Source organism: Anabrus simplex, chromosome 1 (genome assembly GCF_040414725.1).
Source record: "Anabrus simplex isolate iqAnaSimp1 chromosome 1, ASM4041472v1, whole genome shotgun sequence".
NCBI classification, from domain to species: domain Eukaryota; kingdom Metazoa; phylum Arthropoda; class Insecta; order Orthoptera; family Tettigoniidae; genus Anabrus; species Anabrus simplex.
Genome location: NC_090265.1, coordinates 1,628,010,682 through 1,628,025,325, shown reverse-complemented (window position 1 = coordinate 1,628,025,325; position 14,644 = coordinate 1,628,010,682). Strand labels below are relative to the sequence as shown.

Here is a 14,644-nt window from a genome sequence, read left to right as displayed (position 1 = left end):
CTCCAAGCAGCATCCTCTTGAAAGATCTTGCTGAGTATATGTTCTTGTTTGAGTCATCAGTCCATGGACTGGTTTGATGCAGCTGTCCATGCCAGCCTATCCTGTGCTAAACTTTTCATTTCTACGTAACTACTGCATCCTACATCTGCTCTAATCTGCTTGTCATATTCATACCTTCTTCTACCCCTACCGTTCTTACCACCTACACTTCCTTCAAAAACCAACTGAAGAAGTCCTGGGTGTCTTAAGATGTGTCCTATCATTCTATCTCTTCTTCTCGTCAAATTTAGCCAAATCGGTCTCCTCTCACCAATTTGATTCAGTATCTCTTCATTCGTAATTCGATCTATCCATCTCACCTTCAGCATTCTTCTGTAACACCACATTTCAAAAGCTTCTATTCTCTTTCTTTCTGAGTTGTCATATTCATACCTTGTTCTACCCCTACCGTTCTTACCACCTACACTTCCTTCAAAAACCAACTGAAGAAGTCCTGGGTGTCTTAAGATGTGTCCTATCATTCTATTTCTTCTTCTCGTCAAATTTAGCCAAATCGGTCTCTCACCAATTTGATTCAGTATCTCTTCATTCGTAATTTGATCTATCCATCTCGCCTTCAGCATTCTTCTGTAACACCACATTTCAAAAGCTTCTATTCTCTTTCTTTTTGAGCTAGTTATTGTCAGAAATGTTTCACTTCCATACAATGCCTCGCTCCACACGAAAGTTTTCAAAAACATCTAATCCCTGTATCAACGTTTGAAGAGATCAAATTTCTATTCTTAAAAAAGCTCTTCCTTGCTTGTGCTAGTCTGCATTTTATGTCCTCCTTACTTCTGCCATCGTTATTTTACTACCCAGGTAACAATATTCATCTACTTCCTTTAAGACGTCATTTCCTAATCGAATATTTCCTGCATCACCTGCCTTTGTTCGACTGCACTCCATTACTTTTGTTTTGGATGTATTTATTTTCATCTTGTAATCCTTACCCATGACTTCGTCCATACCATTCAGCAGCTTCTCAACATCTTCTGTAGTCGCAGATAAAATAACATAATCGGCAAATCTCAATGTTTTGATTTCCTCTCCTTGGATTGTGATTCCCTATCCAAATTCCTCTTTGATTTCCTTCACTGCCAGTTCTATGTAAACATTGAAAAGGAGGGGAGGTAAACTGCATCCTTGCCTCAATCCTTTCTGGATTGCTGCTTCTTTTCCAAAGCCCTTGATTCTTATCACTGCAGACTGATTTTTATACAGATTGTAGATAATTCTTCGTTCTCGGTATCTGATCCCAATCATCTTCCAGTCAGTATTATCGAATGCCATGTACGTGGGCTTGTCCTTCTTGATGCGATCCTCTAAGATCAGACGTAAAGTCAGGATTGCTTCACGTGTTCCTACATTCCTTCTCAAGCCAAATTGATCTCCCCTCAGCTTCAGCTTGTTTTTTCATTCTTCTGTAAATAATACTTGCTAAAAATTTTGCAGGCATGAGATACTAAACTAATGGTGCGGTAGTTTTCACTCTTGTCAGCACCGGCTTTCTTGGGAGTAGGTATAAGAAGATTCTGCCGAAAATCAGATGGGACTTCTGTTGTCTCATACATCTGACACACTAAATGGAATAACCTTGCCATGCTGGCTTCTCCTAAGGCACTAAGTAATTCAGAGGGAATATTCATCAATTCCAGGTGCCTTGTTCCTATTTAAGTCATTCACAGCTCTATCAAACTCTGACCTCAAAATTGGGTCTCCCATTTCATCAGCGTCAACAGCCTCTTAATGTTCCAGAACCAAATTATCTGTACCTTTACCTTGATACAACTGTTGGATATGGTCCTGCTATGTTTCTGCTGTGTCTTCTTTCCCTAAAAGTGGTTTTCCATCTGAGCTCTTAATATTCATACACGTAGATTTATTTTCTGCAAAGGTTTCCTTGATTTTCCTGTATACAGCATCTATCTTTCCCAGGACCATACAACCTTCAACATCCTTGCACCTTTCCTTCAGCCATTCTTCCTTAGCTACTTTGCACTTTCTATCCACTTGATTCTTTAATCGCCTGTATTCTTTTCTGCCCTCTTCATTTCTAGCTTTCTTGTATTTTCGTCATTCATCAATCTGGTCTAGTATCTCCTGACTTATCCACTGATTCTCTGTTGATCTTTTTCTTCCTTCCTAACATTTCTTCAGCAGCCCTCCTGACTTCAATTTTCATGACCATCCACTCTTGTTCTATTGTTTCCCTCAGCCTTTTCATTTAGCCCTTGTGCAACATGTTCCTTGAAACAATCCCCCACACTCTTTTCTTTCAACTTATCTAGATCCCATCTTTTTGCATTCTTTCCTTCCTTCAACTACAAATGGCATTTCATGACCAACAAGTTGTGGTCAGAGTCCACGTCTGCTTCTGGGTAAGTTTTGCAATCCAACACCTGGTTTCTGAATCTCTGCCTAATCATAATGAAGTATATTTGATACCTTCCAGTGTCTCCAGGTCTCGTCCACGTATACAGCCGTCGTTTGTGATGTTTGAACCAAGTATTGGCAAGGACTGAATTATGATCAGTGCAGAATTCAACCAGCCGACTTCCTCTATCGTACCTTTGTCCCTAATCCAAATTCTCCTACTGTATTACCTTCTGTTCCTTGGCCTACCACTGCATTCCAGTCTCCCATCACAATTAGATTCTTGTCCCCTTTTACATATTGTATTAAATCTTCTCTCTTCATATATTCTTTAGATTTCCTCATCATCTGCTGAACTAGTAGGCATATAGACCTGCAGTATTGTGGTGGGCGGGCATTGGTTTGGTGTCTATCTTGACGACAATAATTCCTTCACTATGCTGGTCGTAGTAGCTTACCCGCTGCCCTATTTTCTTCTTCATAATTAAACCAACTCCTGCATTTCCCCTGTTTGATTTTGTGTTGATAATTCGGTAGTCGCCTCACAAAAAAAACCCTTTCTTCCTGCCAACGTACTTCACTTATACCAACTATATCTAACGTTAGTCTATCCATCTCCCTTTTCAGATTCTCTAACGTACTATGACGATTCGAACTTCTAACATTCCACACTCCGACTCGCAGAATGTCTTTATCCATCTTCCTGATGATCGCCCCCTCTCGTGTATTCCCCACCCGGGGATCCGAATGGGGGATTAGTTTACCTACGGAATATTTTACCCGGGAGGAAGCCACCAGCAGTACATCATTCATACAGAGAGAGCTGCATGTCCTCGGGAGTTAGTACAGCTGTAGTTTCCCCTTGCTTTCAGCCGTGTAGCAGTATCAACACAGCTAAGTCATTTTGAGTATTATTATTATAAGGCCATATCAGTTAATCATCTAGACAGCCGCCCTTGCAACTACCGGAACGCTGGTACCCCTCTTTCGATGAACCATTCGTTAGTCTGGTCTCTCAACAGATACCCATTCGATATGGTTGCACCTGCGGCTCGGCTATCTCCTTGATTGGGACACACAAGCCTCCCCACCGCGGCAAAGTCACACGGTTCGTAGAGGAGGGCTGAGTATACATAGATTCTCAATCTCTATCCATGTACTCGCTCTCTCACACATCAAGTGACGGGAGACATAATTGCATCAGTGAAGAGCACCACTTGTCCACAGTCTAGTTCCAGTATTGATGTGCACATTCTGATGACACTGTTTACTTCTGGGGACCTTGCTGCACACCAGTGAGGGATCATGTTCACCTCAAATTGGCAGCCATAATTCATTTTACAGTACTCTCTCTCTTTCAGGGACATATCGCCCGAGTTTATTTTTGGCGTAAACAGCGGTGGTGTGGCAATTTTGCATGATCTGGAGGACCAGTAACATGTCATCCCTAACAGTTGATGGGGTGATTCAGGTAGTCACTGGTAGATAATGTCTTCATAGAATCGTCTCGCAGCACATTGGACACCTTCATATGTTGCATCAATTGCATTAGTGGTACAATAAATGCTTCATATCCACCCTCTATTAACAGGATAGCACTTGCAAAATTTTCTCAACTTAATCATCCTTACTCAATAAATGTGAGAGATTAATTTAAAAGTTTTTGCTTCTGAGATAAAAATTATACAATATATTTATATAATTCATTTGATTTTGCTGTCAGGGTAGTTCAATGTTCCTTTATTAGCTCATAAAACCTTTCTAAAGGGAAGCTTCCTCATTGTGTCGGTGTTTGTTTCCAATTAAGTTTTTACATTTGTCTGGCCGATGTTCAATGGAAAGGAATGGAGCAAAATTCGTCAAAGATAGAGAGCTGTCTATTCTTTTTAATGTTATCAGTGCCATTCTTATCTACTGTTCTAAATTGTTATTGAGTGGTCTTCACATTGAGTATGGATGTAAGAAGAAGCTTTTTGTGAGCTGAGAGGAAATTCCTCCTGTTGAAGATGAGAGCGCCTGTCTAGTTCTTTTGTTCTTGTAATCCCGGGAAGGTTGTCTCCTTCCTGATTCTGCCTCTGTATATGTCAGCCAGTCATTTATTTGTGCTTATGCCTTTATATTCAATTTCTCATATTTGGTGACATACTGCATACACACACACAGACTAGTTTGCCTTCTTACATATATTAACATCATAGGGTGCCTTTTCACCATCAGCGGTTTGCTATTTTTATATATTTATTTAAAAACAGCCTTAGTTGTTCTTTCTTCAACCTTTTAAAGTTTTCTGATGTCGTCATATAATACGAAATGTTCCATGTCAGGAAAGGATAAAGAGGAAGAATTTTTGCTGCTTCATCTAAAGCCCAGTCAGTGGTTTGTGTTCTTTCCTTGGTAGGATAGAAATTTATTTTAAAAGTCTAGTGCAGTAATGGGATAGTTTCTGTTTAATCAAACATGAGACTAATACTCAGATGTTCAATGCTCCTGATGTGAACAAGAACATCATTCTAATTGCGATTTGATATTTGACAGATTTGAGGAAGCACGGCGAAGTGCAAAGCGGTCATCAGATGATCGTCGTGATTCCTATGGTGAGGACAGAAAGCGAGTTGCTACTGATCGGCGATTTGATAGTTCACAGCGTTTTGAAGATGGCTCAAGGTAATATATAAACCTGTTCTGCACATAATAATTCTGCCTATTGGGCGGTTTTCCTTTGAATATAGAATTTTCACATTTTGAAATTACTATCAACAATTTCCTCTTACTTCTTTGTAGATCAGAATCTCTGTAACATTTCTAGGATGTTATTTGCTGTTAATACATGGCTATGATAGTCTTTTGGATTTGATCTACGTGAGACAAAACAAACTGCGGGTAATTTAAATACTTCGCAGCGACCTTGCTCCTTTTTTAACATAAGGGTGAAGACTTGAAAACCTTAGGAAATTCCGCTCCAGTCTCTGATCTCTTTGGAGTAATCGTTATTACCTTTCGAATTTTGTGCATCAGCTTGGCATGTCCATAACATTTTATTCACATGGTAATAACATATTCTCATCCTCATTCCATTAAGTCATTTTTGAGAACTTGCAATACCTCACAACCTTTCTGACCTGTTCTTCATAATATCTTTCGAGGATACTGTAGATGAGGTATTCTTAATGTTAGTCACATTCACAGATAGACTCCTCAGTATGTCTAGCAAATTGTTGCACCCTATTTTTGAAAATCTTGAATATGGAAGTTAAATTCCACTTGTTCTATTAGTAGTTTGATTTTAACACTGCTTACATTATAATTTGATGTACAATCCTATATTCAGCACAAGCAGAAAAAGCAACGTGGAAATACCCCACTCGTCTTTTTTGTAGTTGCCACCTCAGTCGTGTTTAGGTTACGTAGTACAGCTGATTGCGCTGTCAGGTACCCAAACAGCTTTTGGACAGGGGTCTCTAAACCTCTTTTTTTATTGTAACACTGTCAGCTACCAGAATCCCTTAAAAAGTTCACTGTAGTGTAAATCCTGTAAGATATGGACACATTAATAGTTGTAATCTGATAAAGACTTTCTAAATTGTCGAGCATGCTTCATTTATGTTTCACATCCCTGGATCATCTGCTCTGCAATATAAGTTGTAAAAGCAAATAATACGTTTTTTTCACACTTTGCAAAATTCTCATCCCCTTCTATGCGAGAGACTAAATTTTAAGGCGTGCTCAGCGCCCAATGATATGAGAGAGCAGCTGCAATGTTCCTACTAATTAGCTTTAGCGGCGGGCATTGGACCTTCGTTCGTTAATAAACATATTCATAATGCGACAGCTGTATGCAAGCAGTTATTCAGTACTCACTCTAGTCTTGTTCGTAGCACATCACTGCGTCAGTAGGTACAAGGAACTCCTCGCCTTGCAATTGTTCTGCATGGTAGAACACTGAAATCTAGTCTTCCGTAGTCACTCTATTAATCATGCATTAATTTTGCAATGTCCATCAGTCGAAGGTTGGAATTACATTCGGCAACTCCACCTTTCACCTTAGCCCATAACAGTACCAATATAGTTGGTCCATTATTGGACATTATAAATTTTCTAGCTAACTCATTCCTGGTTGCCAGCATTTTGCCCCAGTGTGCTAAGTTGGGCAATCAATTGGTAAATAGCACACCTACCAGGATGCATGGTTAGTACATACCGTGGAGGCCACTTCATAGGACAAATATTTCAGGTTCCCTATGGAAATCAACGTGTTTATAATATGATGGCCAGGCAGGCATCAGTTTTTGAAAATGAGACAGTCTCTCATAGTGCATTGGCACTGCCAGTGGCTCCAAGTAGCCTATGCAGTGGCCTCCACGTTATGCACTAGCCATGCATCTTAGTAGGTGTGTTATTTACCAACTGATGAGCCTAACTTAGCACACTGGGGTGAAGTGCTGGCAACCAGGAATGGGTAAGCTGGAAAATTTATAATGGCCAATAACGGCCCTGGCAATCTAAATGAACTCGGTGCCTTCAGCGAAATGGAAATGGTTTCAGAAATGTTGTACCTGGGTGCCATTATAACTAGCAACAACAGTTGTGAAATGGAGATCAGGAGAAGGATTGCCATGGCCAAGAATATCATGTCTCAGTTATCTCATATTTGGAAGGATCGCTCCATTTCTGTCAAGCTAATGATGAGACTAGTACAGACACTGGTATTCTCTCTTCCTAGTGCTGAAACATGGACTTGACAAGCTTCAGATTTGAATAAGATCAACTCATTCGAGATGTGATGCTCGAGAAGATTGCTTCGCATTCCTTGGACAGCATTTTGAACCAACGAATCCATCCTCAAGGAGCTGAACATCAGTAGCAGGTTACCGGCAAAATGTCAACAGAGGATTCTCCAATTCTTTGGTCATATTATGCGTCGTGGAGAAGGAAGCCTTGAAAAGCACATAATCCTGGGATACGTGCCTCGAAAGAGGGAGCATGGACGAGCACCCATACGCCGGATAGATGGCATAAATCATTCAACGAAGACATCGTTCATACAATCTGCCCGTATAGCAGAAGACCGTAGAGGATGGAAACAGGTACAAAGAAATACTCCCGAGATCACAATCCTCAGGATTGAGAGACCAATATAGAGGGAGATACTGGTACTATAAATTTACTCATTCGGGACAAATATTTCAGGTTCACTATGGGAATCAACATCTATATCATTAGCCCGTATCAGTTCGACACAATTCTACTGACTGTGGCAGGGATGTACTCAAATATGTTGGCCATCTTTTCTGATATCTTATCATGTTTCTAACTTTTGCCCGCAGTTTTAAAAGGTGCAACTCGCAGAATTTATTCTGATTTTTTTGTTTCAGCAGTGTGTAATTTCAATATTTCTTTCTTCCAACCAGTCTTGAATAAGCTCATCTGACAAAAGATTGGTCACCCCTGGAGAAATCATTTAATTCCATGTAAGTCCTCCTCTGGACTTGATAACTGCCTGGATTCGGTTAGGAAGTGAGTCCAGGTTAGGCAATCATTGAGGATTTGATCACCCAATCCCACCAAACTGCAGGGGTGCAGATGTCTGTGTTTTACCTGCTGTTCCAACATTTCCCACAGATTTTCAATAGGGTTTAAGTCGGGTGTTTTTGCAGGCCAGTCGAGATTTAATAGAGTGGGGAAGTGTTCATAAAATCAGTCCACATATTTACAGCCCGATGAACTTTGCTGTTATGTTGAAAAATCAGGGCATCAACAGCATACCAATCGTGCAGATGTTGAATGAAAGGGAACACCTGATCATCTGGAATGTTTCAATGTGTTGGTTCATGTTAGTGGTCACCTCAGTGAGTAGGCCCAATTCGTGATACAAAAAACACCTCCAAAAATATCTCAGACCTACCTCCGGCTTGAACCTGACCTTGAACACATCCAGACTGGAATGCTTCATTTGGCCTTTGTTGCACTCAACGAGGGGCATCATTGGAATACAAGCAAAAACACGATTCGTCGGACCACATTATGTTCTGCCAGTCAGCTACTGTCCATGTTCGATAATTTCTAAGCCATCCCAAGTTGGGATGGACCTTCATTCGCTCACTGCAGCAATTCCTGTCAGGTTTGGAAGCAATTTTGGTTCACAAGCAGCGAAACACGTCCCTGGTCCCTCTCAGTCAGGATCGTTTTCCGACCACAATTCCGACCTGTTTCGTTGCCACGTGTAGTACACTACTGCTTGTAGACACGTTGAACAGTCTGTTGCGAAACACCAGCAAATGTGCCTGACTGAGAAATGGCCTCTTGTGATGTGACAGACACAAAGGGTTCGATGCATGCAGGTCCTGTCACAGTGTTCCCTCACTAAAGGTTGGGATAGACCTTCATTCACTGACAACAGCAATTCCTGTCTGGTTGCGAATTAATTTTTATTCACAAGCCATGAAACGCTTCCCCGGTCCCTCTGTCAGGATTTTTTTTCCGACCACAATTCTGACTTGTTTCGTGGCCACATGTATTTCACAACCGTTTGTAGACACATTGAACTGTCCGCTGGGAAAGACCAGCAAATCCAGCAGCTTCATGCACCGATTGGCCATGGGTATGGCCAAACACGATTGCCTCTTTTGCCACTCTGTTGCATACTTCCATCTACCCATGTTAACCTATACTGTCCTCGAAACATCAATGTCTCACTGATCGCTGCTGCCTTATGCTCACGTAGAGGCAGTGCCGTTGAGCATGGAAGCCTTTCGTTGTGCCTTCTGTATACGCTTATCGATCCATTTATCCGGTGTTAGGGGTGTTTTTTTTTCAGTGATGTAGTGTAGTGTTGGGTATTTTGTTCAACAGCAGAGAATGATAAACTTGCGTTGTCCATTATTATGGATCCTTCTAGGTGATTCAGAAAACGCTATTGAATCCAGTCTTGAAAACTTTTTTGAATGAATTATCCAATCATTCTCTGAAACCTGTCTGGCGAACCTCCATGCCACACTGCTGGAACATTTTAGACCGCCCATCCGTTATGCTTCCTGCCAAATATATGTTTCAAAGTGGTTCTGGGTTCATCCAGGTAATATATAGGGCGTTCATCTCCTGATAATTTCAAATTGTGTATTGCCTCAAGAACTTAATTCCTCACCACGTGAGGAAATTCCGACCATCATTTGTGTGTTTTTTGTTCCATTTCCGAAGTATGCTGCTTTCCTTTGGGAAATTTCTTTTTATCATTATACAAAAAAATTGTCCTGCGCAAAACATCAGTTTCAAAATAAGAGATTAGTGACATGCTTCTGCAGAATTGTGTTCAGAAAACACCATTACAACCTTAAAAAGTGAGGAATGGATGACTGATTTGAGAGGTTAGTTTATTCAGAAAGGACATTTCTGCAGGGTGCAAGGAAATGTTAAGCATGGTATTCATATCTGCCAACGCTTGCGGTTTGTCCGTAAAATTTACGGAATACCGTGTTTTTTACGATTTTCTGAATGAACAATTAATATTTAATGATTTGACGTAGCAAAGCCTTCTTTTTAAAATTTGCACCAAAACAAGATTCTGCAAGCCGCTGATACATGCTGTGTGACCAGCGAATATTCAATACATCGCCCTGATTTATATTTAATCGATCGTTTCAGTTTTCAACTGGGAATGCGAGGTGTGTCCTGTATTCCAGTCCATCGATTTGTGTATATTGTAAGAGACTGATTTCTTGGATAACTGTTCACTTGTTCTTTGCGCCGATTCATTTGATAATAACCTTTACCGCCCTTGTCCGACACTTTGGCTGAATGGTCAGTGTACTGGCCTTCGGTTCAGAGGGTCCCGGGTTCGATTCCCGGCCGGGTCGGGGATTTTAACCGTAATTGGTTAATTCCAATGACTCGGGGGTTGGGTGTGTGTGGCGTATTCAACATTAGAAATCAACCTAGGTAGGGCCCTCATCTTCACATACATGCAGATCGCCTAATAGGCAGTCTACTAGGAGAAGACCTGCACCAGGCCTCTCTGGAGGCCATACGCTATTGTTGTTGTTATTATTATTATTATTATTATTATTATTATTATTATTATTATTAGCACCCTGTATAAAAAGTAGTTCTTTTGTTCTTCACGAATTACAAAGCATTTGTCATGTTTTAGTTACGAAAAACCATATAAATGATCTTCGTCGCTTAATTTGCTTCATATTTATTGCCACGTATTGGGGTTGATGTTATGTAGTTGTGAAGTAACGTGAATTGTGTTTGTTACTTATTTTGTGTTTTGATCATTGTTTATTGGTAATCATGAGTAAATGTACGAAAACATTGGTGTTTAAGGAAACATATTCGATTTTCCATTGTACACTGAAATCGAGGAAAGGTGACACATTTGCCTTTTGTACCGTGTGCTCTTGTGATATCAACTTAGCACATAGAAAAAAAAATAACCTGACAAGTCATGTAAAGTGTGTTTAACCTCTTGGTAATTAGGCATGAAATGCAACGAGTGTGAAGCCAAGTTACATTGGACGTACTGGGAGGAACTTCCAGATACGATACAATGAGCACATCAATGCAATAAAACAGTCATTTTTCAGCCATAGGACAACATATCGAAGATTACAAACCCAATTTTACAAATATTGAAAATGACATGCAAATTCTAAGTACTAACCCCAAGAGCCCCTTACTCAATATAATGGAAGAATTTTATATAAACCTAGATCAATATGTCAACCCAAATTTTAATTTGAACGAAATCACAGAAAAAACCAACATTCTTTTTGATGCAGTCAACCCCCTCTTAAAGAATCATTACCTAAAAAGAGTTACGAAGCAACACCCGATACACATAAAAGAACTGCCGAGAGATACCCCCACTCCAGTCTCACTCTCCCAGCAGCCACTCCTTCTACCTTCTTCAAACTTCCCCTCTGCAGCCACAAGCAGCAACTCTAGACAAACACGCAACAGTACTCGACGTGCTGCCATGTAATGCACAACAGTGTCAACATCTATAGTAAGTACAACGCACACTCTTTTACCTCTAACTTAAAACCTAGTAGACTCAACTTCTCACACACTTCGTTTCTACTTACAGATAAATACGGCCTACAACATAAAAGGAAGAATCCTTCACGCTATCTTTCAAAATTCAAGACATCAAGTATTGTAAAACAAATTGACACTTGACAAAATTACACATCAAATTAAGAAGCACGTCACTAAAAACAAATTTTTATTCTTAAAAACGCATTTTACTATCAACTCAGCATTAGTATATATTATGAATCTCGTACATATATATTTACAATGCCTCGAACTGAACACTAGACAACAACCGAATTCCTCGAAAAGGGTGTCCAAGTCATTCCAAGACGCTCATACTACCAGCAGAGGAACACGGTGAAATAAACAATATAGTTATCGCAAGAATAAACATCCGAAATTTTTTAATCAATTAACCATAAGTTTTAACGTAAAAATAGTTGCCACTTCAAGAATACTACTGTCAGTGCTTACGTAACATTGCAAGTTCCAGTTTTCACGCTGATCAAAATAACAAAAACATTTGCAAATGACATGTCTTTTTATATCAAAACAATTGGCTTACATGGGCAAAATGTCGAATTTATCGTACGAGGAGGAGACAAAGCTCATTTTAAGCCCCTTGACGAAAGGAACAAAACTCAGCAAGCCCTACAGACATCATAAATTTTCCAGCTAACTCCTTCCTGGTTGCCAGCGTTTTGCCACCGTGTGCTAAGTTGGGCTCATCAGTTGGTAAATAACACACTCACCAATATGTATGGCTAGAGCATACCATGGAGGCCAATTCGTAGGCTACTTTCGGCCACCGGCAGTGCCAGTGTACTATGAGAGACTTGGTCTCATTACCAAAAATTGATACCTAACTGGCCAACATCTATATCATCAAGCCCTACAGACCCGAAAACCATGTTTAAAGGCACTATAACAAACTGTTATGGAGATATTGGCATCATACTAACCCTGATCTAGGAATCGAATAAAGAAATGAACTCCCGTTAGCTCCAGGATTCTACAGCAGCAAATATATGCATGTAAGGTTGGGCACAGCTGCAACCAAAATTGGTACACAAATGACTTACTATCTGGAAAAAGTAAACTGTTGTGTAAGACACTCATAGGACTCCTTTGGGCGGGGATGGAAATAGGGTGAAGGATAAAAATAGAAAATGACCTATATTAATGTAGAATCCTTAGTTTTTGGGGTTCCTGAGCCGAATGATCATACTCCAGATATAATTTAAGTCAAAGTTCAGCCCCATTGGCACGGTGATAAGACGGGGTGGCAAAGAATATGTCAAAAATAATTTAAATTTTAGGCACACGTTTATATTACATTGTAGGTGCTCACTAAGGAGTAATTTTTGTACATTACGTCGATCATCATCGTCATTTCCGAACGCCAGTTTCCCGAGTGTGGTGTACAAGTGCTCGCCATCTCCTTCTGCTTTCATACATCTTCTGTTCCAGTACATCCTCCCATTTGTATTCTCTCTCCTCCACATCTCATCTTACAGTCTCTATCCAACGTTTTCTTGGCCTTACCTGTGGTCTTCATCCTACTAGATTAAGGTCAAAATATTTTCTGGCAGGTTCAGTACGTCGGTAAGGGTGAAGAGGAGGGTAAATTTTTAAAATGCGTTTATCTCAAAATCTCGACACTTTCAAGACATAAATATGGTATTTGGAATCTCCTTTAAAAATGAAGGAACACTTTTTTTTATTTAGGAAATCCACAGAAAAGTGGGCTGAATCCTTTTCATGATGTATCAAAACTGAAGTTATAGGCGTGAAAATTGGTACATTGTATGTCCTTTAAAAATAAACAGGAAAGTATTTTTTTTGTTTCTTGAATTCCAGAAAAACACTTAACCCTCCAGTACTAACATCCAGTCTCCTATAACTTCAGTGCGAATGCTTCGCTTACGCTTTGCTCATTGGTACCTTGAAATCGGTCCGTTTAATTATTTTTTGCAAAATGTTAAGTGCCTGGCCTAGGTTCTTAGCAAGAATTCCTTTATTTTCTCCCTCAGATCGAAGTTAGTACTCGTGCTAGTTTCTGCTGGAAATGAAACAAAATGAATTACGTACGTGAACAAGAGGACGTGCTGAAATTACTGCTGGAATCTGAAGAGAATGACGTGGCTGCGGAAGATTTTGAAGATTTTTTGGAAGAGGATCACCTTGAATACCGTGAAGAAGATTCGGAGTCGGAGAAGGACGTGGAGGAGATACAGAATGAGCCAGATATTGATAATGGGACTTCTGCACAACAAAAACGACAACTTAATGTTCCGCACTTCATTGGAAAAGACGGTGTTGCGAAATGGAAACTGCATATTCATCCTAAAAATGTGAGAACTTGCTCAGTGAATCTCGTGGGGTGGAAGGACCACCAAGAAATTTGACTTCTATTGTAGATATATGGAACTGCTTTTTTTATGCTGGAACTCTAAACATTCTGGTCCATTGTACACCTCTTTCTATAACCCATGAACTTTATGACCAAGAATATCGAACTGCAAGACCTACTGAGTGGAAATGAAGCCCAGTTTAAACTTAATGGTACAGTGAATCGACATTAACTGTGTCTACTGGGCTCCGGAAAATCCACATGTTCATGTGGACAAGGTGGTCAATCTACCAGGGGTTAATGTCTAATGTGGACTGTCAAGAGGCTTACTAGGCCCCTTTTTCTTTGACGGTACTGTCACTGGAGCAGTGTATTTGGAATAATGTTACCAGCTGTACGTGCAATTTATGGACGCGATGATGAAGTCTTCTACCAACAGGACGGTGCGCCACCATGCTACCCTGTAGCAGATAATACAGATGTTGATTCCCATAGGGAATTTAAAATATTTGTCCCAAATGAGTAAATTTATAATACCAATATAATGGTCCGTTATTGGACATTATAAATTTTCCAGCTAACTCATTCTTGGTTGCCTGCGTTTCGCCCTCATGTGCTAAGTTAGGCTCATCAGTTGGGACTTAGCACACCACCCAAGACGCAAGACTAGTGCATACCGTGGAGGCCACTGCATAGGCTACTTGAAGCCACCAGCAGTGCCAATGCACTATGAGAGCTATGTCTCATTTCCAAAAAATTGATGCCTGCCTGGCCATCAGATAATACAGATGTTGATTCCCATAGGGAATTTAAAATGTTTGTCCCGAATGAGTAAATTTATAA

General features: G+C 40.2%; 1 protein-coding gene across 7 annotated transcripts in view; it reads left to right on the top strand.

Annotated features, from left to right (window-relative positions):
• The window catches only part of Saf-B (Scaffold attachment factor B), a 307,055-nt gene that overhangs the window by 231,192 nt on the left and 61,219 nt on the right, over positions 1–14,644 (top strand). For 6 of the 7 annotated variants that reach the window (XM_067138304.2, XM_067138300.2, XM_067138303.2 and 3 more), the window contains one exon: positions 4,951–5,079. The exons of the other annotated variant lie outside the window; for it this stretch is intronic. In XM_067138304.2, the coding sequence (XP_066994405.1) occupies positions 4,951–5,079 (129 nt within the window). The remainder of the gene's footprint in view (positions 1–4,950; positions 5,080–14,644) is intronic. 7 annotated transcript variants of the gene reach the window in all.